The 24,312-nt window shown below is 40.3% G+C and overlaps 1 protein-coding gene across 5 annotated transcripts in view; it reads left to right on the top strand.

Moving 5' to 3' along the window:
* The first annotated feature begins 8 nt into the window (after positions 1-8).
* PCDH7 (protocadherin 7) overlaps positions 9-24,312 on the top strand; it is a 293,178-nt gene continuing 268,874 nt past the window's right edge. For 3 of the 5 annotated variants that reach the window (XM_065699360.1, XM_065699353.1, XM_065699365.1), the window contains exon 1: positions 10-3,203. In XM_065699360.1, coding sequence (XP_065555432.1) covers positions 18-3,203 — 3,186 coding nt within the window. In that variant the 5' untranslated portion in view covers positions 10-17. Of the gene's footprint in view, positions 3,204-16,775; positions 16,844-24,312 lie in introns of all 5 variants that reach the window. The other 2 variants (XR_010616769.1, XM_065699344.1) reach the window with 2 other exon arrangements.

The following is a 24,312-nucleotide window of genomic DNA, read 5'->3' as shown; positions in this document are numbered from 1 at the left end:
CGAGGAAGATGAGGAAGATGCGGACTCTTTTTGGTTTTGTGCATTGCTGCTGCTGCTGCTGCTTCTTGCTGCTACTGCCTCCGTCACTCTGGGTCAGCCTGGCATCGGCCAAGCAGCTCCTGAGGTACCGGCTGCCCGAGGAGGGACCCGCCGACATCCGCATCGGCAACGTGGCTTCCGATCTGGGAATCGTGACGGGCTCCGGCGAGGTGACATTCAGCCTGGAATCGGGCTCCGACTATCTCAAGATCGATAACATGACCGGGGAGCTGAGCACCACGGAGCGGCGCATCGACCGCGAGAAGCTGCCGCAGTGCCAGATGATCTTCGACGAGAACGAGTGCTTCCTGGACTTCGAGGTGTCGGTCATCGGCCCCTCGCAGAGCTGGGTGGACCTCTTCGAGGGCCGGGTCATCATCCTGGACATCAATGACAACACCCCCACCTTCCCCTCCCCCGTTCTCACACTTACCGTGGAGGAGAACCGGCCCGTGGGGACGCTCTACCTGCTCCCCACCGCCACCGACAGGGACTTCGGCCGCAACGGCATTGAGCGCTACGAGCTGCTGCAAGAGCCAGGCGGGGACGGCGGCCGCCGGGGCGGCGGAGGGGGCGGTGGCGGGGGGGGCTCTGCCTCGGCGGGCTCCGAGAGCGCCCTCTACCCCGGCGGCAGCAAGCGGCGGCAGGAGACGGACGCGGCGGCCCGCAGCAGCGTCTTCGAGCTGCAGGTGGCCGACACCCTGGACGGGGAGAAGCAGCCGCAGCTGATCGTCAAGGGGCCGCTGGACCGCGAGCAGCGGGACTCCTACGAGCTCAGCCTCCGCGTGCGGGACGGCGGCGACCCGGCACGGTCCTCGCAGGCTATCCTGAGGGTGCTGATCACCGACGTGAACGACAACAGCCCCCGCTTCGAGAAGAGCGTCTACGAGGCAGACCTGGCAGAGAACAGCAGTCCCGGAACACCCATCCTGCAGCTGCGAGCCACTGACCTGGACGTAGGGGTGAATGGGCAGATCGAGTATGTCTTCGGGGCGGCCACGGAGTCTGTCAGGCGCCTACTGCGCCTGGATGAGACCTCGGGGTGGCTCAGCGTCTTACACCGCATCGACCGGGAGGAGGTAAACCAACTTCGCTTCACTGTCATGGCCCGGGACCGGGGCCAGCCCCCCAAGACAGACAAGGCCACGGTTGTACTGAACATCCGTGATGAGAATGACAATGTGCCCACCATCGACATCCGGAAAATTGGGCGCATCCCTCTCCGGGACGGGGTAGCTAGTGTGGCCGAGGATGTGTTGGTGGATACCCCCATTGCCCTGGTGCAGGTGTCAGACCGGGACCAAGGTGAAAATGGTGTGGTGACCTGCACCGTGGTGGGTGATGTGCCTTTCCAGCTCAAGCCAGCCAGTGAGGGCGAAGGGGAGTCTCAGAACAAGCGCAAGTATTTCCTCCACACCTCAGCCCCTCTGGACTATGAAGCTGTCCGTGACTACAATGTGGTGATTGTGGCAGTGGACTCTGGCAGCCCCAGCCTGTCCAGCAACAACTCCTTGCTGGTGCGGGTAGGGGACACTAATGACAACCCTCCTGTGTTCAGTCAGGCCGTGCTGGAGGTCTCCTTCCCAGAAAACAACTTGCCTGGTGAGAGGGTGGCCACAGTGGTAGCCACAGATGCAGACAGTGGCAAGAACGCTGAGATCACCTACTCCCTAGAGGCTTCACCCCTTTCCTCAGATGCACCAGGTGGCATCTTCAGCATTGACCCTGACTCTGGGGATGTGTCGGTGCAGGCAGTGCTGGACCGTGAGCAACGTGATACCTACGAGTTTCAGGTGACAGCCCGAGACAAGGGGGTGCCATCTCTGCAAGGCTCCACCACAGTGGTGGTGCGGGTGGCAGATCGCAATGACAATGAGCCGCGCTTCATGCAGGATGTGTTCACTTTCTATGTGAAGGAGAACCTGCAGCCCAACAGCCCTGTGGGCATGGTGACTGTGATGGACTTTGACAAGGGCCGCAATGCTGAGCTCAGCCTCTCCATCCAGCCTGGTGACCATGACCATGACCAGGCAGCCAGCATTTTCTCCATTGAGAATGACACTGGAACCATTTTCTCCACTGTCTCATTTGACCGTGAGCAGCAAACCAGCTACACTTTTAAGGTGAAGGCAGTGGATGGAGGTGAGCCACCACGCTCTGCCACTGCCACTGTGTCCCTCTTTGTGATGGATGAGAATGACAATGCACCTACAGTTACCTTCCCCAGCAACAGCTCTTACACTGTGTTGCCACCCTCCAGCAACATGCGCACTGTGGTGGCCACTGTGGTTGCCACTGATGCTGACACCGGTCTCAATGCTGACCTCAACTACAGCATCATTGGGGGCAATCCCTTCAAACTCTTTGAGATCGACCCAGCCAGTGGTGTGGTATCACTGGTGGGCAAGCTGGCCCCCAAGCACTATGGCCTGCATCGCCTTGTAGTGCAGGTGAACGACAGTGGGCAGCCTCCCCAGTCCACCACCACCCTGCTCCATGTCTTTGTCAATGAGAGCCTATCCAATGCCACTGTGGTGGAGAGCCAGGTGGCCCGCAGCCTCCACACGCCCCTGGCCCAGGACATCGCTGGTGACCCCAGCTATGAGTTGAGCAAGCAGCGGCTTAGCATAGTCATAGGTGTGGTGGCTGGCATCATGACTGTCATCCTCCTCATCCTGGTGGTTGTCATGGCCCGATACTGCCGCTCCAAAGGCAAACATGGCTACGAGGCTGGCAAGAAAGACCATGAGGATTTCTTCAGTCCACAGCAGCATGACAAGGCCAAGAAGCCCAAGAAGGACAAGAAAGGCAAGAAGGGCAAGCAGCCCCTCTACAGCAGCATCGTCACTGTCGAGGCTTCCAAGCCTAATGGGCAGCGCTATGACAGTGTCAATGAGAAGCTCTCAGACAGCCCCGGTATGGGGCGGTACCGCTCGGTCAATGGCGGCCCGGGCAGCCCAGACCTGGCCAGGCACTACAAGTCGAGCTCACCGCTGCCCACCGTCCAGCTGCACCCCCAGTCCCCCACCGCCGGCAAAAAGCACCAGGCCGTGCAGGACCTGCCCCCGGCCAACACTTTTGTGGGCGCCGGCGACAACATCTCCATCGGGTCGGACCACTGCTCTGAGTACAGCTGCCAGGCCAGCAGCAAATACAGCAAGCAGGTAAGAGAGCTGCACCCCTGCGGTCCGCGCACCCCCCGCCACGCGCACACACGCGCACACACACACAAACACACAAGCACACGTACGTACTCATACCCACGCCCCTGGTGGGGGAGCGGTGATGCCCACGTCACCCTTGGCGGAAGCAGTCATTACCGTCAGGTTCAGTGACCCATTCAGCCTAACCCCAGCAGGCAGTCGGGTGCCCGGACAACAAAGCGAAGAGAGTCAGGGATATTTATTAGTATAATTTTTACATTTCCCTCCACTTTTCGACAGCCGACCAGCCCGTCCGTGCAGCCGCACCGACGAGGGCGCCGGCGGGACCATGGTTCCCCCCCGTCAGTAGGCGCAGCGGCAGCCATCCGCGGGGGGAGGAAAAGGAGAGGTGGACCTCGGATTTGGTCCTCATTCCGGGCAGCGAGGTGTAGGGCAAACTGAGATGCTTTCACTAGCTAATCCTGGTGGTTAGGGGGCTCAGGAGGCCCCCCCACCCGCCGCAGCCGCGGTCGTGCCCCGCTCCCCTGCCCCACTGGCAGCTTACGTTTCCCCCGCAGTCGTTCCTCCACGGCCTTAGAGACAGTGATCTCCGAATGAGGAGGAAAGTTTCGCCTCCGTAGCCAGGTGTTCGGGGAAAAAGGGGTCGCTGCCTGCCTGCCGCTTCCTAAAGCTGTGGGCGAGAGCGGATTAGCATCCGCCGTACTGAAGCGATAATGGCTGTAATTACCAGGTCTTTCATTAGGACCAAAATGCTTAAATAATCTAAAAAGCTGTCTAATTTACACTGCATACTGCACTCGTTGCAGCAGTTGCTCTGAATACACATGAATGTTAGTGAGTTTACAGTCGCACCCCAGTATATTTTAATTGCCTTTTTTTGTGTGTCGTGTCGTCCCCCACCCCTTTATATAACACGAAATTCATTCATTCATGCTGAGAGGCTTCAGTTTGCCAGCCCAGCTGCTGCAGAGCTCTGTCTCTAGAGCGTGATTGCTGTGACTCCCCTCAGAGCGAGGTGTGCCTTCAGGAGTAGCGCAAGGGGCTGGTTCTGTTCTCGGCCTTCTTGGCGGAGGTGGTTTCAGTAAAGCTCCGGTAGCCTTAAACTGGTGACAGCAGGGACTCCCTTACAGTCCCTGAAATAAAACGGGATAACATAGAGAAGAGCCAAGCTCCTAATTGAAAGCATCTGTTTCATTTATTTTATAAGACACATATGTAGCCTGAACAGAGGTCACTTTTCTTTGGGGAGTACTCTTTTGAGTGACAGCAAAATGAGATACTTAACACCTGGTGAGTTCCATTACATCTTTCTGCGTAAGATAATATTCCTAATGTTTCATCAGCTAAAGTGCATGTTGCACAAGAGTCTAAAGATAAATGAATGCTGATTCATATAAATACACAGAGAAGTCTGGGACAGGAAAATTCTGACTAGTTTGATGAAAATGCTTTCTTTTGATCTTATTCACATGCAAATATGGTACACTTTTTTCATATATATACACTTTGAAACATCCGCTAGTCTACTGCTATTGAAGTGTTACAGTGTATTGCCCGTATTTGTATCCTGCTCAGAAATACTTTAAATACTGTAAAAAGACTTGTGTGAGCCAATCAGTCTTCCAGATCACAGAAGTGTGAGTGATGTACTGTCTGCCAGTATTTTTGTGTATGTTGTTTTAGAAGTGATACAGATTTATAGAACGTTTGACACAGTAATTCATGGGTGATACATTCCATTAACTCTCTCATGGAGAGCACATTACTATTTTAGTTTGAAAATAGTCTGGTTAACACACAGAGCACTAAGAAAATTCCTAAGCTTCTATATGCTAAGGCTTATTAAGCACATAGTAGGTTATGCTGTTTTAGTGAATACTGGAATAACAAAGTAGCAGTAGATCATATGCTAATTAGATACTACTTTTTTCTTGCTGCTGCAATTAATCTGAACATATGAATTATAAATTGCCAAAGTGTAATTTATTTTCAGTATAAAAGAATGACTTGCGTGCTAAGTGTAAGAATGGTAAAGGATTACAATACACAAATGACTATTCTGTTCGATAAAAATAGTATTTAAGATTATATTACAAAAATATGTTTTGAATTACTCAACTTTTTTCAAGGATATATTTCGATATACCTTAGAAGACTTCTTAGTAGAATAAAATGGCTTTATTGCACTTGTAACAATCAAACTGAAGGAAGTACATGCAGAAAACTGATGCTACCACTTTCCCGTGTGTACTTGCCAGTTTGTTGCTGGGTGACATCTATATAGTTTTGTTTATGGTTTTGCATAATAGTGAGGACATTAAGACTTGTTTGCGTAAACAATATGTAGACTTTTCACATTGATAGTGGAGCAGTACTCAGTTTAGCAGGCAAAACGCACAAAGGTTTTTAACACTAAAACCGCGTGGATCTCCTGTTCAGTACACTGCTTAGACAGAAATGTGAAGCAGTTGCAGGTAAAGGGTTCTAATGTGGTGTGTATCAGGTTGTTTCAGAGTTCAGCTGTACATGTGGAATAGAGCCAGTGGCATACTGATGTTACCATGATAAGGAGACTGTCTGAAATCTCTAAGGCTGCCTTTATTTACTCATTGGCCATTCCCTTTGTTTTAAGGACGCATTAGAAGGTGTATAAAGTTTTAGAACAAATAAGTCGACACAGCAGGACGGACCTGCTCTTAAATCACTGGAGATGAGAGCAATACTAATTTCCCATTAGTGTAATTAGAATTGGTAATTGATACTTCTGTATATCTACAATGTAGCAGTCAGGAAATAAAACCTCTCTTACGTGACTGATTGGTGTACCCCAGTGAATGCAAGTTGTTTTCACTCTGATTATTTGATACTTCCTATTTAAGGTAATGTATTGAACTTCTTAAATGAGTTATATGAGTTCCCAAATACATCTTGTTTGATATAGTACTGTGTAGGAGAACTTCTGTGAAGAAAAGTACAATTTGTAACTCTCCTCCTTCTTGACATCATATGTTTTATATAAAGTTTAACACTACAATCTGTGTCTAGTTGACTTCTGATATTTCACAGTCACCTTTTTAGGTCTTTCAAGTTTGGGTCCTATTCTTGTCTTATTTAGCATGGTATTTATTACACTGAAATAGTCTTTTAATCTCCCATTTATCAATTCTCTCCTACTCAGTAAAGCACTAACATACCTACTTAATGGGAAACAAATGTTTAAATCACTTAATATTCCATAGGTGTTAATCACTTGCTAAAAGTTAAAGCTGTACAGAAGCGGAATGGAAGTGAGTTCAAGCAAGCGTTTTTCTGAATCGTAGATTTATAATCTGAACCCTCCAGGTGATGCACATTGCCTGTGAGAAGCCTGGATGCTACTAGCTTCCAGCAAAGACAGCCAAAGATAAGGAAAGCTCAGTACCTAAGAGGAATCACTTAGGAGCTTGGAGAGTTGCATCCTTAATCCTAACTCTAACAATAGATTTTAGTTGTAAATAATTGTTTATTTTTCTCTGGTTAGTTGCAGGTATAATATATGCTATTTTTTCCACTTTGTTTCACAACAGAAAATAGTGGCATATAAGTAGGTTTACTTCACTGAAACTTTAAATCATGAATATGAAATCAGCATGTTAACAACAACTGTTTGATGAACAGGCCTTTTGGACCCTGTTTATATGTTTACATTTTTGGTCATCATATTCTCTTGGTTTCTTTTTTACTTGCTCTGCTCAACAAGTAATGCCTGTTGGCTACTTAAAACACTGTAGCTGTGGTGTTGTTGATTTTGTGGTTTTTGTTTGGTTTTGCTTTGTTTTGTTTCTTTAAGAAGCATTGGTCACCATCGGTACAATTAGCAGAACCAGTGCAGGAATTTTAAATCAGCATTATTTTTTTGCTTGGCGTATTGGCTTCCGGTCCATTTCTGTAATAATTTATGAGTCATCCTTTTGCCTTTTCTCATTGTAAATGTACTGTTTAATGAAGAAAAACGTTTATCACACCACATTGTGCTGACTAGTTTTAACACTAGTTAAACTACTAGTTAAAACTAGATACATTTCCTGTAAAGTCTTATTTCCATGAAAGGAAATAAGTAGAAATTAATTTCTGAAAAGAAAAAATTGCATGGGCACCAGATAATTTGTTTCATAACATTTCAAACATTAATCAGTCTATTGCAATGTAGAAGCATCTGACTAGTTGGTTATCATGAAGTGACTTGTATCTGTAAACTAAATGGGTCAATTTTCTCATAAATATCTCATATAACCAGCAGCCTTAATGGACCCAAAATTCATCCATTAAGGGGGTAATCAGTTTAACCATGCGGGAAAGCATCATCTTTTTTCTTGCCTACATACACACACACACTTACACACTTATTTCAAAGACTGCTTTTTATAATCACAAAATAACAAACAAGAATAAAGTTTTTCACAACTTTTAGCTAAGCAAATGTCCCACAGTATAATAATCATAAAAACATGATTTTGGTAGCAGTAAGTGCAATGCAGAGAAAAAAAAAGTGGGAATATTGTAATTAAGTGTAAGCGTTTACGTTGAAGACCTCTTTCATACGTTTGACTTTAATGCTGTTTAGTATAAAGTGTACAGAAGTATATCTCAATTTTCCAGTCTCGATTTGCATTACATTCAACACTTCACAATCAGTTTTTAAAAGTGACCCAGATTTGACCTTCAGTAATAAATCATGATGAAAGAAGGGCTAATTAAACATGAAATCAATGGATTGTTGATGCTTTAATTATCTTTATTTAACAGAAAGTGTTTCACTGGTAAGTGCAGCCTTTATTTTTTTCTTTTCATTAAAATCGTCTCATACAGTACACAAATGTCTAAGTTGCCACTGAATCATTCTGCACTCCCAGGAGATGTACAGAGCCAAAAGGGACAGGATCTGAGTGAAGGAGGATTCATGCTCTGAATAAGTAAAGAAGTGTACTATTATAGGCAAGGGGTAGTAAGAAACATCTTTAAAAGGATAAAATCTGATTTATCAACTCAGACAGCTCTCTGGCATTGTACATACCAATACGAACCTGGGTTAGCAGTTTGACTGTTACTGTGTCAGTCTTGTACTGTAGCAGTGTATTTCTGAGCTTGTTTTTGATTCTTTCTTTTTTTTTTTTTTTTCCTTTTTTTTTTTTTTTAAGTACTTAGTTGCCTTGCGTTGTAGTGTTTGGGATATTTGCTAGTTTGACCAACTGTCAGCTGTGTTTCAGAGAAATACCAGTCCTGCAGTTTCAGGCATATTTATTTACCTTTAATGATTTTCTGTTACAGGTTTTAGCAGGTTATGTAGTTATTGATCTGCTGGGCTACACTGAGATGTAAAACATATTGAATTGGTTTTGCATTAAAATATAAAAGAAAATCATCAGACTTCAGAAGCAGCTGGCTAGCATTGTGATTATGAGTCAATTAAATCCTTCACAAGCACTGTAAAGTCTTCACTGTATTTACTGATCATTTTAGTATTGCTATTGCTGATTGCTAATCTTAACAGGACACATAATTGTCATCTTCAGTGACTATATATACAAGAAATACTGGTGCAGTCATTTGAACAATTCAGTACCGTACTTAGGCTGGTTTTCTAAGTTTTCTAAGCAAGTCTGCTTCCAGCAGATATTTGGAAACTGTTAAAGCTGCAAATCGATTTTCTTTTTTCAGTCCTAGGCTGCATGCAGTATGTTCCATGTAATTTATGTTCTAAGTTTCTCTATTTTTCTTGTTATTACATTTTTAGGTGTTTTTATCTCACTGTGGGCTAGCCAATCCTATTTCTGTATTTTTCTCTGATTTTTCTTTCCTAGAAGAGTTGGTATGTTGTCTGCCTGTCAGCAGATTCGGGACTTTGCTAGCATAGACTATATATTCATTTTAATTAAAAAATTAAGATAAAAAAAAAAGTTGAACATTTACAGTCCAGAATTTAATAGGTTAAAATTATTATTATTTTTACACATCAATTTGCATTATTTCAATTTTTTGAATCAAGACTGTAAAAGAAAACTCTGACATTTAAATGGATGTATCAAGTTTATTGACTGTGCAGTTCAATGGAAAGCATGGTGGTTTTAATATGGACTGTACTTTTAAGCAACGGAAAACTGTGTGGTTTTAATATAGAAGTTATTCTAACAGTGTATACTGAATGGCCCAGTAGAATTATGAGGAGAACATTTAAAATCCTGTTACTGAAAGTACTTTAAATGATTTTCTTTCAGCTGATATCATAATACCCTTTCCTATAAAGCCTTGCTAGCTTCATGTCCTACAAAATGCATGTCGCTAGGTAAATGGAAATAATGAAAATCACCTATATCCTGTATCCTTTCGTGTTTGGTTGTTGTTTTTTTTTTTTTTCTTATTTGTACTAAGCTGCACAGTTTGAAATTTTTAAACCTTAACTGAATGTAGGTAAAAACAATTCGTGAATCTAAGGTCTGAGTAAAATAGCAGATGAGACAATTATCAGGTTTGTTGAATGTTGACTTCAAAAAAAAGAAAAAATTCTAAGGAGAAGGAAGACTAACATACACATATTATAAAGAAACTTGGATGAACTTACTGTCTTCCATATACTTCAGGCAACATAGACTTTACAAGGTCACTTTTATTTTGTTTTTGTGGATGACGAAACATCATGCTGGATGTAACATTCAGAATGTAATGTACAACAGCAAAAGGTGACAAAGGAATGTAATGTACAACAGCAAAAAGTGACAAAGGAGGATTTAAAACTTCTTAATTTCTTATTTTAGTGCAATTTAACTGAGACGTCAAAATCTCAAAACACGATTATACCGAAGTATCAGTTAGGTTCCTAAATGATGTCAGAGACACGTGTTGAAGTTGTTCATCTCTGTGGAACTGTGCTTAATATGGGTTGTTTGCTCACTCTGATGTGCCCATTTTTATTGACAAGAGTGGTAAAATTACAATTCAGAGCAACTTTTGTTTGAACTTTTGTTCAGAGCACGAATGTGGAGGAACCACTTGTTTGGTGTTCGTTTGTTTTTTGTAGAAGAAGATGGGTAAGAGTAAAGTTTGGGGTTTTAGAAGTTTAAAAAGAAATAATATTCCAGGTCCATTTAAAATTGAAATATTTTTTTATTGTTTATATCAATCAAACAATCCTCTAATTTAGGTATCACAGCTGTTTTGCAGCCATTAGTTTGTGAAATGCTGCAGCATAACCCAAAAAGTATAGTTCAATTTTACTCAAATTTACTGTCTTTCAAAACTTAATTTACCTTATTAACTACTGACACGAGTGAAGTATATTTTTTACGGACAAGCATTGTTTTGTCAGATGAGATTTTGCCACAGATTTTCTGTTCTGAATCAAACAACCTAATGGCTCAGTTCGTAATCCTAGAATGAAAGAAATGTCTTGCTGCAAGTAGCATTTGTGGAGTATCTGGAAGCAATACGATTAATAATTATGTAAGTATTTGATTTAGGGTCTTGTCTGCAGGTAATATAAAGTCAAATTAGAGAGCACATAAAGTCGATTTTTTAGGATAGGTACTAGCCGATGTGCTGAAAATCGCTCATAGAATATGTGGTAGAAGTAGAACACTGATTCCATCTGCCAAAAATTCAGATTATTGCAGCCTTGTCTGAAACAGTTCCTTTATGGTGTCACATTGTAAGTAACAAAATACTTGTCACCTGACAGGGTAAAAATTTCCACATTACATGATCACATGATGGTTATGGATAATCCTCCGTAAACTCTCTGGAAAGTAGTTTCTTGACTGGGATTGTGTCTGGGGAAGGTGATATGTGCCAATATGTTTTTTGTGGTAGCACTTCTCAGGGAGAAGGAGGAGAGGCTGCCATAATTTATTCTGTCTGTCCATGTATTGATGTCAAGGACTTTTCATCCCTGGAGCAGTGTAAAGTATGAGAAGGAGCCTCTAGTTCCTTTGGGTAGCAAATCCACTGGAGGCAGAATTGCTTTAACGCATTCTCAGGGACTTACTTACCTGTGGGGAAAATACCCTTTACTGGGACAATACTTTTACAGGGATACAACTCGGTGTAGTCTTATACTGAAAAATTAACTATAGGAAATGATGGAGACTGTTACGGTGTTCTGGGTGTGATTCAGCTACCTAAACATATGCATCCAAGTGTCCCTTTAAATACCCTAAAGTTTCTGAGATATCTGCACAAAGCTGCACAGACAGGGTGTATGATGCAAGACCTTAGTGTCTTCTGGGACGCTACTGTAGCTGCAGCTCAAGGCCAAACAAAGAACCATTACTAAATCCTTTGGTTTACTTAAAGAAACATTAATTAAAATAACATTAAACACTCTGTGAATGTAGAGCATTTTGGCAAGGTTGAAAATAATTTTTCCAGCAAAAACTTAGGCATAATTCTCAAACATGTCTGTCACACATATGCCTGTTAATAGAATGCCCATTGCAGATACACGTTCACATATATATACTGATGTTAGGTTAATAAGTTATTTTTTAATTGACAGAAAGTGTTTTCACAGAAACAGTAGGGGCAGCAGTTAGCTTAACTGAATTTCCCTTCATGTTCAGACATCTCAGGCTGATGTTTATCTCATGTTAGGTAAAACTATTGGTAGCTCCATAGAAGTCAATTAAATGTGACTAATATCAACTGCTGTAAGTTAAATTGGGTGATATAATATTCAGTCATCTTTATTAAAAGAAAGTGTAGATACAGAAGATGAGTTTATAATTTTGGAATTTATGCATCAAATCTCACACATTTAACTTATCAGCATGTGTATATGTATAATTTGCTAGATAAGAGAGTAAGTTTTCATCATGTGTTATATCCAAAAGGAAAATAATTTTTGTAACAAGTTCTGGAAATGGTGTGGCTTTAATAATTTCAAAAAATGAGTTTTAGTATGAAAAACGTTCTTACTCAGACTAATGGTGCAGTAAGAGTATACATGGCAAGCTACCTTTGTTCTGTTACCTGACAGGTCATGGTGTTTGTAGAGTGGTGTGTTACCCCTTGTAGGCATACTTAGGAGGAAGACTTGGCCTGAAAATTCAAATCCACTTTATGAAGCAAACTTCATCTCTCAAGTAAAATCTGACCATTTGCTTAGAGAAATCTGTTTAATTAGGAGTCCTTTTTTAAACACTTCAGTAGTTTGCAAGCTTTCTAAAGATGAAAGACAAGAATGAAAATACAGATAATAAAACATCAGCAAATTAAAATGTTAGTTACTTCACCTGGCTGCTACATTTTCACAATGATATTTTAAGTCCCTGTTTTAGCACCTTTACTGTTCACAATTTTATGTCTGCTAGTTTCAACATAGATTTGGTCTCATTCTCCATCATTTCACTCCTGTTCTAAATGAAGTTACATTGTCATAAAATTTGAGTAATGAAATGGTGAATCAGTTTGCTTATCTCTATAAATGTGTCCTCAGATGGTTATAATGACATAACGTGTGCCTTGCGTGACAGTGAGGTGGGATATCCATCATTCTGTTAAATTGGAAAATGCTATTTTCAATGAGCATGTAATTACATTCCAGTTGCAGCACAAGTTTACAGAAGGATAGTAATTGATTTCTTTGAGAGAGAAGTATTTGTTTCATTTCCAAGTAATATTATGAGCTCTTTTACAGAAGGAATAATTGCACTGAAATCTAGAAATCTTAACTTAAGGCAAGTCCCTGTATGCTCAGCCCCTGAACCTCAGCCCAGGTCTTTTATAAGATATGTCATGTGATTTAAGAAATTCACTCAGAAAGCTCGTCTGAATACATACTAGTGGTTTATTCTGCTTCCTGCAACTTAAGGGCTTGAATCTTTCACTTAATTATAATGGATTCTTTTTTGTTTTAAGACATAAAATTCAGCTATTTCCAGAGCAGGTGTTAATTCATGTGAGTAAAAATGACAGCAATAGATGTGAAACAAAGCAGTACCCATTTTTGTGGTGGCTTTCATCTATAAGTGTTTTTCCTAGAAATTACAACATGTAGTCTGGGTCATGTATTTTACCAATATATTACTATATGCATGCAAAGTAGAACACAATACATATCTGCAATATATATCAGAGGTGCAGATGGGAGCAGTACTTTATAGGAATGAAAAGAACTACCACTGACATACAGTAGGTGTTTCACCAGGATGTGGGTTTATGTAATGGGTGGGTTCCTTCAGTTGGTTCAGACTTGATGCTGATAGTTGCCTTGAGCAGATGCAAAACCACTATAGGTTGATGCAGCACAGTAACTCATCCTGTTTAAGTCCTCCAAGTACATATGTGAAATTGTATGTTACTAAACAACCCTGTGAATTAGAAAAAATATACAAAAGAGATTTAGTTTAGAATTAAGGAAACTTGTGTAACTGTTTGCAAAAGGGCACTGACTTTGCCATTCTGTGTTTTGCAGAGATAACTGGACACTTACATAATTTGTCCTATCTTTTTTGTGCCACACCAGTTCTTTAAATATTTATTAATGAAATGTTGCTAGTATCCTGCATTTGTTTGTTTGCTTTCTAGTGCAGAGTTAAAAATAAGCAACAGTGTGAAATTCCTCTGTGCAGAATAAATTAAGGCAATTTTGGTTTTGTTATATTGTGAAATATTTTATCACTTAAATGGCCTTCAAGGAGTCTGGAGGATGTTATATTCAGACCTTTGGACAACCCTGAATGAATTGAAAATTCATCTTGAACTTTGTAATACTGAATATTAATGCACCTTTCTAGGAACCTTGAATGATAACTTTATATATTTTTTCTTTACTGGTTCTTAATTAAATACACAAAGTGACTGAACTCTTCCAATTGTACAGCAAACTTTCTGGAGAATTAGTGTTACAGAAATATGAAAGGACTGGCTAAAGTGTCACTCTATCAAATGTTTCTAAAAGGCTCTTTATGTATTTATAAGACTTCATGATTAACGATGCAAATTATGAAGGATAAAAGAAAATCCATCTGTTATCAAAGAAAAAAATAAATAAGTCCAAGGATTTGAAAGACTTAGCATTAAGTACTAAGAATTAATACTTCGTGGTGGGTTTACAGTAATTGACGGTAGAAAATACTTCTTTTTAGCGTTCACAAAGTAATTTTTTTTTAATTAAATTGCTTTGCCATAAAAGCTTCTCATGTGACATACCCTATTTCATTCCATAATTTCATATTCTTCACTTAAATGTCTCCATTAAAATATGACATGAGACTATTTCATGTCATGTTGGGCATTGCTAGCTTTGTTATTATTACCCTTACATTTAATTAAATTGTTTGTAGCTAAATAAATAGCATTTCATCAAAAGCCATTGGTTTTCAAACAGCTAGGAAACAGATTGCTGTCATGAGATCAGATCTAAGGCTAGTGTCTTCGATCTGAAACTAATTGTGCACTGATAATAGTTGTAACCACAGGCAAATGTTACTCACTGTCCTGATCTGTGATAGATTTTCCTGTATGCTAATATTAATTCAGATGGAGACATTTTGTAATACCGTTACAGTTACTATCTTTAACCTTTCTGGGTTTAATTTGAAATGTATACTGTTTGGAGACAGTACCTTTGTGTTTCATTTCTGAAAATAAATGAACAAAAGAAAAATCTTAAGGAAAACATAACTATGCTTTTTTCTTCAGCTTCTCCTTTCAAAACAGTCACTTCTTTAGGAGATAAAGTACTGTTGATACTTAAATAAGTATTTACCTTGAAAACCACACATTCTACTGCTTGGCTCAGAGGGAAGAGGAACATGTCTGACAAATTGCAGCAGGAAATAGTGCTTCATTATAGCTTGTGGGTGTGTGGGCTAGCAGGTGCCAGAGTATTCTCTGGGTCAGTTGCAGACTGTGTACTAACTGTATACCCTATATGTAGATTACCGCATTAGGACATTATAAACCCATTTTTCCAGTGTAAGGATGATGAGGGTGACTACTGGATTATATAGGAGCCCCTGTGCTGTACCAAGACTCCATCATTTCAGGCTCTTCACAAATGCAGAACATACTTTAAGAGCTGCTTTTAAACAAGGGATACATAAATGGTAGAATAACACCTACTGTAGTCAACACGGTACAGTGCTCTAAAAGAAAGCTGTCTTCTGGTATGTGTACGTTGTTCTTGTGAAATGGTTCCAACAGTTTAAAATCTGTTTTGATTTTTTTTTTTTTTTACCTTGCTAGTTACGCAAACAGCCCTTCACTTTTTCACTAAAGCAAGTGGGAATTGTTCACTGTCACAAATAATAAATAACAAGAGTACCTGATCTGCACAGCATGGAAGTGATAAGAACACATGCTTATGAGTGCTTGAGATTTCACAGCTGTTAATTTTGAACTTTTTGATTGCAGTTCTGTTTTACAAGAGTGGATGCTGTTAGGGCAGCAGTACACTGTAACAGTGAAAGATTATGACAACATGCATTTATCATTATGAGTTTGATAAATTCAGTGAAAGAAATGGTCAAAAACTGCCCCGAAACCTGAAGTCATAAAATGCATCTTGTCTTTTCTGAAAATTAAACATTTTTTTACTGCTGCTAATAATCTTTAGTACTAATTTAACACGTTAATATCTTTGTGAAGTTGTTTTTTTTTTTTTTTTTTGTGCATAATGAGATATATAGCTCTTATCAATGTTAGTGAATTCCTTAACATGTATGTTGAGGGACACTAGGAATATATGCGCAGCATGGTATTGTATATACGTAGCATTCACATGTACATAGCATTTGTATTCACATACAAAACGTATGTATTTACACACAAAAAGCTTCTTTACAAAATGTTATCAAATACTGTAGTACATTTGGGTTTAAAAAAAAGTCAGAAGGACTCTTCAGGCTTTGAAGAACATTTAAAAAAGACATATTAGCATTTAAAGTCCAAATTACAAGTTTTGCCTAAAAATATTCTCCCCAACTATTTGTATGTAAATCAAAATGTGGCAGATCATGTCTTCTGTTTTGAGACTGCAGTATTCACAGTGTGGTAGGAGTATTTAAAATCAGAAACCACATTTTCAGTTTATGGGTGAAAACAGGGATTTCAGTAGGAATTAAGCATCATTCTAAAGCTGTGTACTGCAAGGCAGCAGAGTACAAAGGATCCGACTGCTGAATCTATAGTATTTCTGTTCAAATTTCACAGCCATAACAGTCTGGAAATGTTAGTACTCACTGAGCTGGTATTTTTTTCACATTTTCAGAATATCATCAAAGCCATGCTAATCTGGAGCAAGTGCATGTCTCAGAGTCCTGGAATCTCAGAAGAAAACATTTTGCTGCATTTCATATTTTTGACATAATAGAGATTCACTTCAAAGTTTTTAACAATGGATAGAGAGCCCAATTTATTTGCAAGGCAAGTGTTATAGACTGCAATCAACAGTTTATAGTTCTTCACAAAATTAATAAGAAAGAATTGCAGATTCAAGAGGCATATGCTGTCAGTGAACATCTAGTTCTATAATCTGGCAATCTGATTATTGACTGCAGTAACTTGCTGATAATTTGTAATATCTATCCCATGCTTAAGGCATTGTAAGCTTGTGACCTGGAGGAGGAAAAGGAAAAATCTCATGAGAAAAGGAAATCCAGCTTGTAGTAAGTATGCCTTTCTCCATACCGCTTTTTTCTGTAGTGAAAACTGCAGGTATTTGTTTTGTCTCCCAAAGGAAAGACCTAGCATTTAAGCAGGAATTTCCTCATAGAAAAAAACAGTTATCATTTCTCCTTTTTATTTTTAGTTTGTTTCTTTTTTTACCCGCAAGAATTTTCTTTGCAACTCAGAAAGAAGAGCTATTTTTTAATCATTGTAGCACTCTAGTTTCTGGCAAATAGTTTTATTAAATAATTGAAAAATGTATTTTGGGATAACTTTTTGAAGTAAAACTGGTGCTCTCTACCTTTTTCTTCCTCTTCATCAAAAGCAGTGCACTTTTAAGACACTGGGAAATACAGATAGGAAAGCTGCATCTTTCTGTGCTTTTAGGACTGCCTACTTTTTTTTTCTATGCTTACATTTGGAATGATTTTGAAGGGACTTTTATATGAAGCATAGTCTAGCTAAGTAGTATGAAGAAATAAATGGATAAAACGAAGAGAACCTGTGATGGAAACAATTTCTTCCATTCTTTTTCTCTTTGGTTTTTCTTTTATTTAAATATAAAGATTCTGATTAAATACATTAATCTAGCAAACCTTAAAGTAATTATTTATATGCTGGCTTTATGAAGAGCTCTTTTGAGAGCCAGATAAAGTAAATCTGTTAAATTGTGTGGGGTTTTTTTATGGAGAATGTTTCTTGAGGAAGCAGCATGATACGTATAATTATATATATGGGAGTTTTACTCATGTATAAGGTACCTTGGAGACCTATAGGATCTATATTCTAATCCCAGTGATTGTACTCTGAGTTTTAGTCTTACCTTCCCAGTGGCAGTGTGAAGATTTCTAGATTTTCATTTCAGTCTTTTTTGCTCCCAACAAACCAGATTATTTTTCTAATGTAGTAAGAGTCAGATGATATTGCATACTAAGGCATCAAACATTAAGAAAAGGTGGAGACTGAACATTATTTCATATTTGTTCTTTCTATATATAATTTTCTTAGTGGTGCTTTCTTTGTTTGTTTTATATATGATTAACTTCTGCTGCAAAACTTTAAATATTTGAAGGTCTGAGCAAATATGGTGAAAATTTAGACAGTGAAGATAGGAAGGATCTTAATTTACAGAATTTCCTTGTCCCGTAGACTAGCAGTATATGTCTGTATAATTTTTTGGGTGCTGTTTTCGCAAAAAAAAAAAAAAACAAATTATTATTTTCTGCATTATAATGAAGCAAATAATCCAAACCCAACAACAAAATTTCCCAAATCAGGGTGATTTCTGTTTCCATGAATCAACACCTCAAGTTAAATTTGGAATCAGTCTGTCTGACCTATGTTGTAAACATAGGAAATATCACTTTTGTAACTAACACTCTGTTTTTCACTATCACTTTTCTTTCAAAAAGAGGCTTATGTATTTCAAGCACAAATGAAATAGTGCCCATTTTCCCTATTTTTCCATAATTCAAGAGCTAGGAAGCCTGATTTGTGAGAAGCTTATTCTGTGACTTTGTGTGTAATTGACAGTGAAGTGGGAATATGAAGCAATGTTATGCCTCTGCCTGCTCTTTTAAGGGAAGGAATATACTTACTCATTAATGATCCAAGCTATGAATAGATTCATAGTTTATAGAGCATCCTTAGAGGGGGTTAAGAAAATTTAAGGGTTTATCACACAGTTTTAAAGGGAGCTAAGAGAATTTAAAAGAAAGATACTTAGATTGGAAAATTCTGGGTAAACATTCACCCATCATCTTGGCAGTTCATTACTAAATTATGTGTTGACATTTTGCAGGCATTGAAAGAAAAGAAAGATACAGACAAAGCAATAGAAACACACTGATGACCTATTATTAGAGTTTAAGAAGAATAAAAGATTAACATCTATACTACAGAGCAGAGATAATAAAAATCATTGCAAACTACTATCCACAGTGGATAGTATCCAGTAATGCAGTTTATATCGTTACGTTAATGAATGATATAGTACTGTGTGATGCAGTACTATTATGCTGTCTTTGTGTCCGGGACTTAAACTTGATCAAAGTCTTGGACTAGTTCTAAATGGCAGATATTTCATGATCACCTGCCAATGAATCCATTAATACAATTGTAAAATAATGATATCCCATCAAAGTTTGTGTGTGTTGTGTTGTAGGTTTTTGGTTTGTTTGGCGTTTTTTTGGGGGGGGGTGTGGTTTTTCTTTTTTTCATATATATATATATATATTTAATCAAATATCCTTGTTTGGATTTAAAGGGAAGTGGGAAAGAATCCATGTGAGAATGAATCCATGTGAGAAATTCAGGACCTTCTTAACAGGGTGTTCTCACGAATGTCCTTTAACATCTGTCTTATTCTAGACATGCCCTCAATGTTATGGTTTTGGTTTCTTGTCCATAAGAGGCAGATAATAGCTGGTTTTTTGGTTTTGTTTTTTTTTTCTTTACGAGGATGTTACCAGTTTGGACAAAGGTCAGTAATGGAACCAGTGCTCTTGCTGAGTGCAGAATTTTGTCCACACTCTGGATTCCAGACTTCAAGTCAGAGTCCAAGTGCTGTGAGATTCAGGATCCCTGATCTGGTTGCACTGTCATAGATCCTGAGGGAAGTGCAAACAAGCACAAATTGTACGGTTACTATATTCAGCTTTTAGAAATATTAGGGTACTTTCTGTACAACTGGCTTACAATACAATAGTGTATGAAGTGCAGTGGATTTTAACATCTCACTAGAATTTAAATTTGGTTCTCTTGTGAACATTGTGTCTGTTATTATATATCTTGCATGTTTTCTTCCTGTTTACTACATCAGAATTAAATTCCTATTTACATATTTATACTGACTGTAGGATAATAGATCTCTACATTCTTTACATTCTTAATCTATGTTTCATTATTGAAATATATTAGATGTTTCAGCCTAATGTTAGAATGTAGTGGTCTTTTGTACTATTAAAATAAGCTCAATTTTATGCAAGTTGACTGCACAGTGGTAACGTTTTCAAAAGTTCTCTATACTAGTCTAATTATGTTCCCTGCAAAGATTGAATTAACATACGTGATACAATAGAATTACGCTTAACTCATTTGTATGAATACTTGTATTAGTACTTTAACTAACAGAAGTATTGTTAGACACTTATATGTACATTAGGTTGAGTTCTCAAGGTAAGAACCAATTTTAATGAAGGGTCATATTTTTTTAAGTTTATTACTTTAAGGTGTAATTTAGCCCTTAGGCCAATTTGTCTCACCTCAGATTGCTTGTCATCTAACAAAAGTTGCTTATCTAAGACCACATCAATAAAAGAGGGATAAATACCTTCATAAGCCAAGCTTTTCCATCTACTTTAGGCATGTACTGTGTCCTGGAACTCTCTCTACATTGATCACAGAAGAGTAGCTTAGGTGTCTTGTAAGTGAGTAAACTGAGATGAGATTCCAGCTGTACTGTGATTTTTCAGAAGCGGACTTCAGTTATGATTTGACTGGGTGCATGTTATATCTAATCTGTACAAATGACTGTGCAGGCCCATACTTAAAAAAAAATGTTTTAAGGTATTTCTGTACATTTTGACTATTGGAGCATGTAGAAATGGACAAGTATATTTGGTAGTGGCAGGAGATGATGGGGAATGGGCCTGATGAAGGAGGCCCTCTCACCTGTTGGCTGCATATGCTTTCGGGAAACAGGAAATGACTGGGGGAGTTGAGAAAGTAAGCAAAAGGTAGGTGATTTATAGATATGCTCTCCAGATTCCAGGTTATATAATTATTTCTAAAAATGGTAATTAACTTATTACTATAATTATTTTAAGTAAAAAGTGACAACAGTGGAAATGAATGGTGTCACATATAGCTGGTGACCAGTCACTAGAAGTGTCTCTCAGGGCCCAGTGTTAGGGCCAGTCTTGCTTAATATTTTTATTGGTGAACTGGATGAGGGAATTGAGTGCACCCTCAATAAATCTGCAGACATCACCAAGTTGTCTGGGAGTGTTGAAGGATAGAAAGGCTCTGCAGAGGGATCTGTACAGGCTGGATCAATGGGCTGAGGCCAATGGTATGAGGGTCAACAAGGCAAAGCACTGGGTCCTGCACTTGGGCACCAACAACCCCATACAATGCCACAGGCTTGGGGAAGAGTGGCTGGAAAGCTGCTCAGCGGAAAAGGACCTGGGGCTGCTGACTGATGGACAGTGAACATGAGCCAGCTTGTGCCCAGGCAGCCAAGAAGACCGACGGCATCCTGGCCTGTGTCAGCAATAGCACAGCCAGCAGAGCCAGGGCAGTGATCATTCCCCTGTACTGGGTACTGGTGAGGCTGAACCTTGAATCCTGTGTTCAGTTCTGGGGCCCCCACTACAAGACAGACATTGTGGTGCTGGAGAGGGTCCAGAAAAGGGCAACAAAGCTGGTGAAGCATTTGGAGAATAAATCTTGTGAGGAACGGCTGAGGGAACAGGGGTTTTTTAGTCTGTAGAAGAGAAAGCTAAAGGGGGAACTGATTTTAATAATGCAGTGTTTCTTCTTTAATCATAATGTCAGTGCTGAAGATTTGGAAACAAGTTTGGCAAATTTACCTCTTTAAATTTACTAATTAAAGTTGAACCTCTTCAGGAAGACAAAGGAAACAATGAGATGGAAATACTAGTAGTGCTCATACTCATAAATAATAACAAAAACAGTGAAACTGTAAAGGTAGTTTAAAGAAATTCAAAGAAATCCAGCTCCTGGTTATAGGATTAACCATGTGTGTTTTCAAAGTAATTTTTGAGAAAGTCATTTTGATAAAAAACATGCTATCCTGGCATTGTGATAATACAGTTCTGCAGTGTTTCTTATATTGTGACTTTATAAAAACTGTTTCTGTCATTGACATTTTGTTACCCTTAAAATACATAACTTACTTGTAGAAATATGAAATAAAGTGACAGCAGGAATACATTACTGTTGTGGTTTAAACCCAACCACAAAAGCTCGTTCACTCACTTGCCCCCTCCTTTTCTTTTTCTCCCTCTTTCTTTCCTTCCTCCCCATCCCTACCCTCCCAGCTCCCAGAGGGATGGGGAGGAGAATCGAGAGAACGTAACTCCCACGGGTTGAGATAAGAACAGCCCAGTAACTAAGGTATAACACAAACCACTGCTGCTACCATCAATAATAATATTGATAAGAGGAAATAACAAGAGAAGAGAATACGATACCACCGCCGAACGAGTTCGACCCCCCCGAATAGAGACCGTGCCCTTCCGGGTAACTCCCAGTAACCTCCCTGGTCATGTCATGCTGTGGTATGGAATACCTCTTTGGCTAGCTTAGGTCAGGTGTCCTGTCTCTGCTTCCTTCCGGCCTCCCCTCGTCCCCAGGAGAGCATGAGACTCACAAAGTCCTTGGCCAGAATAAACATTTCTTAGGAACAATTAAAAACAATTGGTGTTACCAGCTCTGTTCCCAGGCTGGAAGTCAAAACACAGAGCTTGCACCAGTTACTAAGAAGGTGAAAAACGGCTCCTGGTAAACCCAGGACAGTATCCACCCCTTATTCCATACCATTCACGTCATGCTTAGATCCCACATTCTCTCTTACATATATATATATATACATTCACATACACACACAGACAAAGAAATCATTTCTTAGTGCATGGACCAATCCCTACAATGCTGTTGAGTTCATTCTGTCCATGGTGTCAGGTTCCATCCCTTGTAACAGTCTTTCAGGGCAGGAAAGGCTGTGTGCAGTGTTTTATCGTTGCCTGCTGATGCTGATTGTTCCTTCACTGCAGAACTTGTCTGGTTCTGTCAGAATTCATTCTCTGTTGGGATGATGGTTGGAGGGAAGTCAGGGCCAGTCTCTGGTGACCTGAAGACATCTAGTTGATGGGCAATAAAAGTATTACACAGCAGGCAACAGCATACAATTAAGTTCATTGGCTGTTTTCCCCTAAAATCAAATCTCCTTGAGGTATACATCGGACTTCCCCATCTTCCCGCATTACCCACCAAGTATATACGGGTCCCTGAGCAAAAGCAATCCCATGAGTGGGTTTGCATTTACCTGAAGCAAGAATAATCCAGACTGTCTTCCCCAGCAAATTCTTCATGTGCACCACAGGAACTTTGTCCCCCTCTACAATATGTAAAAGTTTTGACTGGGCTGGGCCAGCCCTGTTGGCAGATCCTCTGGTGTTGACCAACCAGGTGTCCTTTGATAAGTGTGTATCCCAATGCTTGAAAGTTCCCCCACCCATTGCTCTCAGTGTAGTTTTTAACAGCCCATTGAACCGTTTGATTTTCCCAGAAGCTGGTGCATGGTATGGGATGTGATATACCCACTCAATGCCATGCTCTTTGGCCCAAGTGTCTATAAAGTTATTCCGGAAATGAGTCCCATTGTCTGACTCAATTCTCTCTGGGGTGCTGTGTCGCTACAAAATCTGTTTCTCAAGGCCCAGGATAGTGTTCCGGGCAGTGGCATGGGGCACAGTGTATGTTTCCAGCCATCCGGTGGTTGCTTCCACCATGGTAAGCACATGACGCTTACCTTGGCGGGTTGGTGGGAGTGTGATATAGTCAATCTGCCCGGCCTCCCCATATTTGTACTTCAGCCATCGTCCTCCATACCAAAGAGGCTTTAACCGTTTGGCTTGTTTAATTGCAGCACATGTTTCACACTCATGAATAACCTGGGCAATAGTGTCCATTGTTAAGTCCACCCCTTGGTCACGGGCCCATCTGTATGTTGCATCTCTGCCCTGATGGCCTGAAGTGTCATGGGCCCACCGAGCCAAAAATAATTCACCTCTATGTTGCCAATCTAGGTCCATCTGAGCCACTTCAATCTTAGCAGCTTTATACACTTGTTGATTGTTTTGGTGTTCCTCAGTGGCCTGACTCTTGGGCACATGAGCATCTACATGGCGTGCCTTCACCACAAGGTTCTGCACCCGGGCAGCGATATCTTGCCACAGTGCAGCAGCCCAGATGGGTTTACCTGTGAGTTGCCAGTTGCTCTGCTTCCGTTGCTGCAACCACCCCCACAGGGCATTTGCCACCATCCATGAGTCAGTGTAGAGATAAAGTACTGACCACTTTTCTCGTTCAGCAATGTCCAGGGCCAGCTGGATGGCTTTCATCTCGGCAGATTGACTCGATTTGCCCTCTCCTGCAGCAGTTTCCGCAGCTTGTCGTCGAGGACTCCATACGGCTGCCTTCCATCTCCGATGCTTTCCCACAGTATGACAGGACCCATCAGTAAACAAGGCATACTGTTTTTTCTCTTTCTGACAGTTTGTTATATGGTGGGGCCTCTTCAGCACACATCACCTCCTCCTCTGGTGATATTCCAAAATCTTTGCCCTCTGGCCAGTCCATGATGACTTCCAGAATTCCTGGATGACTGGGTTATCCTATTTGAGCTCATTGTGTAATTAATGCAGCCCATTTACTCCATGTA

The sequence above is a fragment of the Lathamus discolor genome, chromosome 1, assembly GCF_037157495.1.
Source record: "Lathamus discolor isolate bLatDis1 chromosome 1, bLatDis1.hap1, whole genome shotgun sequence".
Lineage (NCBI taxonomy): Eukaryota > Metazoa > Chordata > Aves > Psittaciformes > Psittacidae > Lathamus > Lathamus discolor.
This window is presented reverse-complemented; position numbering and strand designations above follow the sequence as displayed.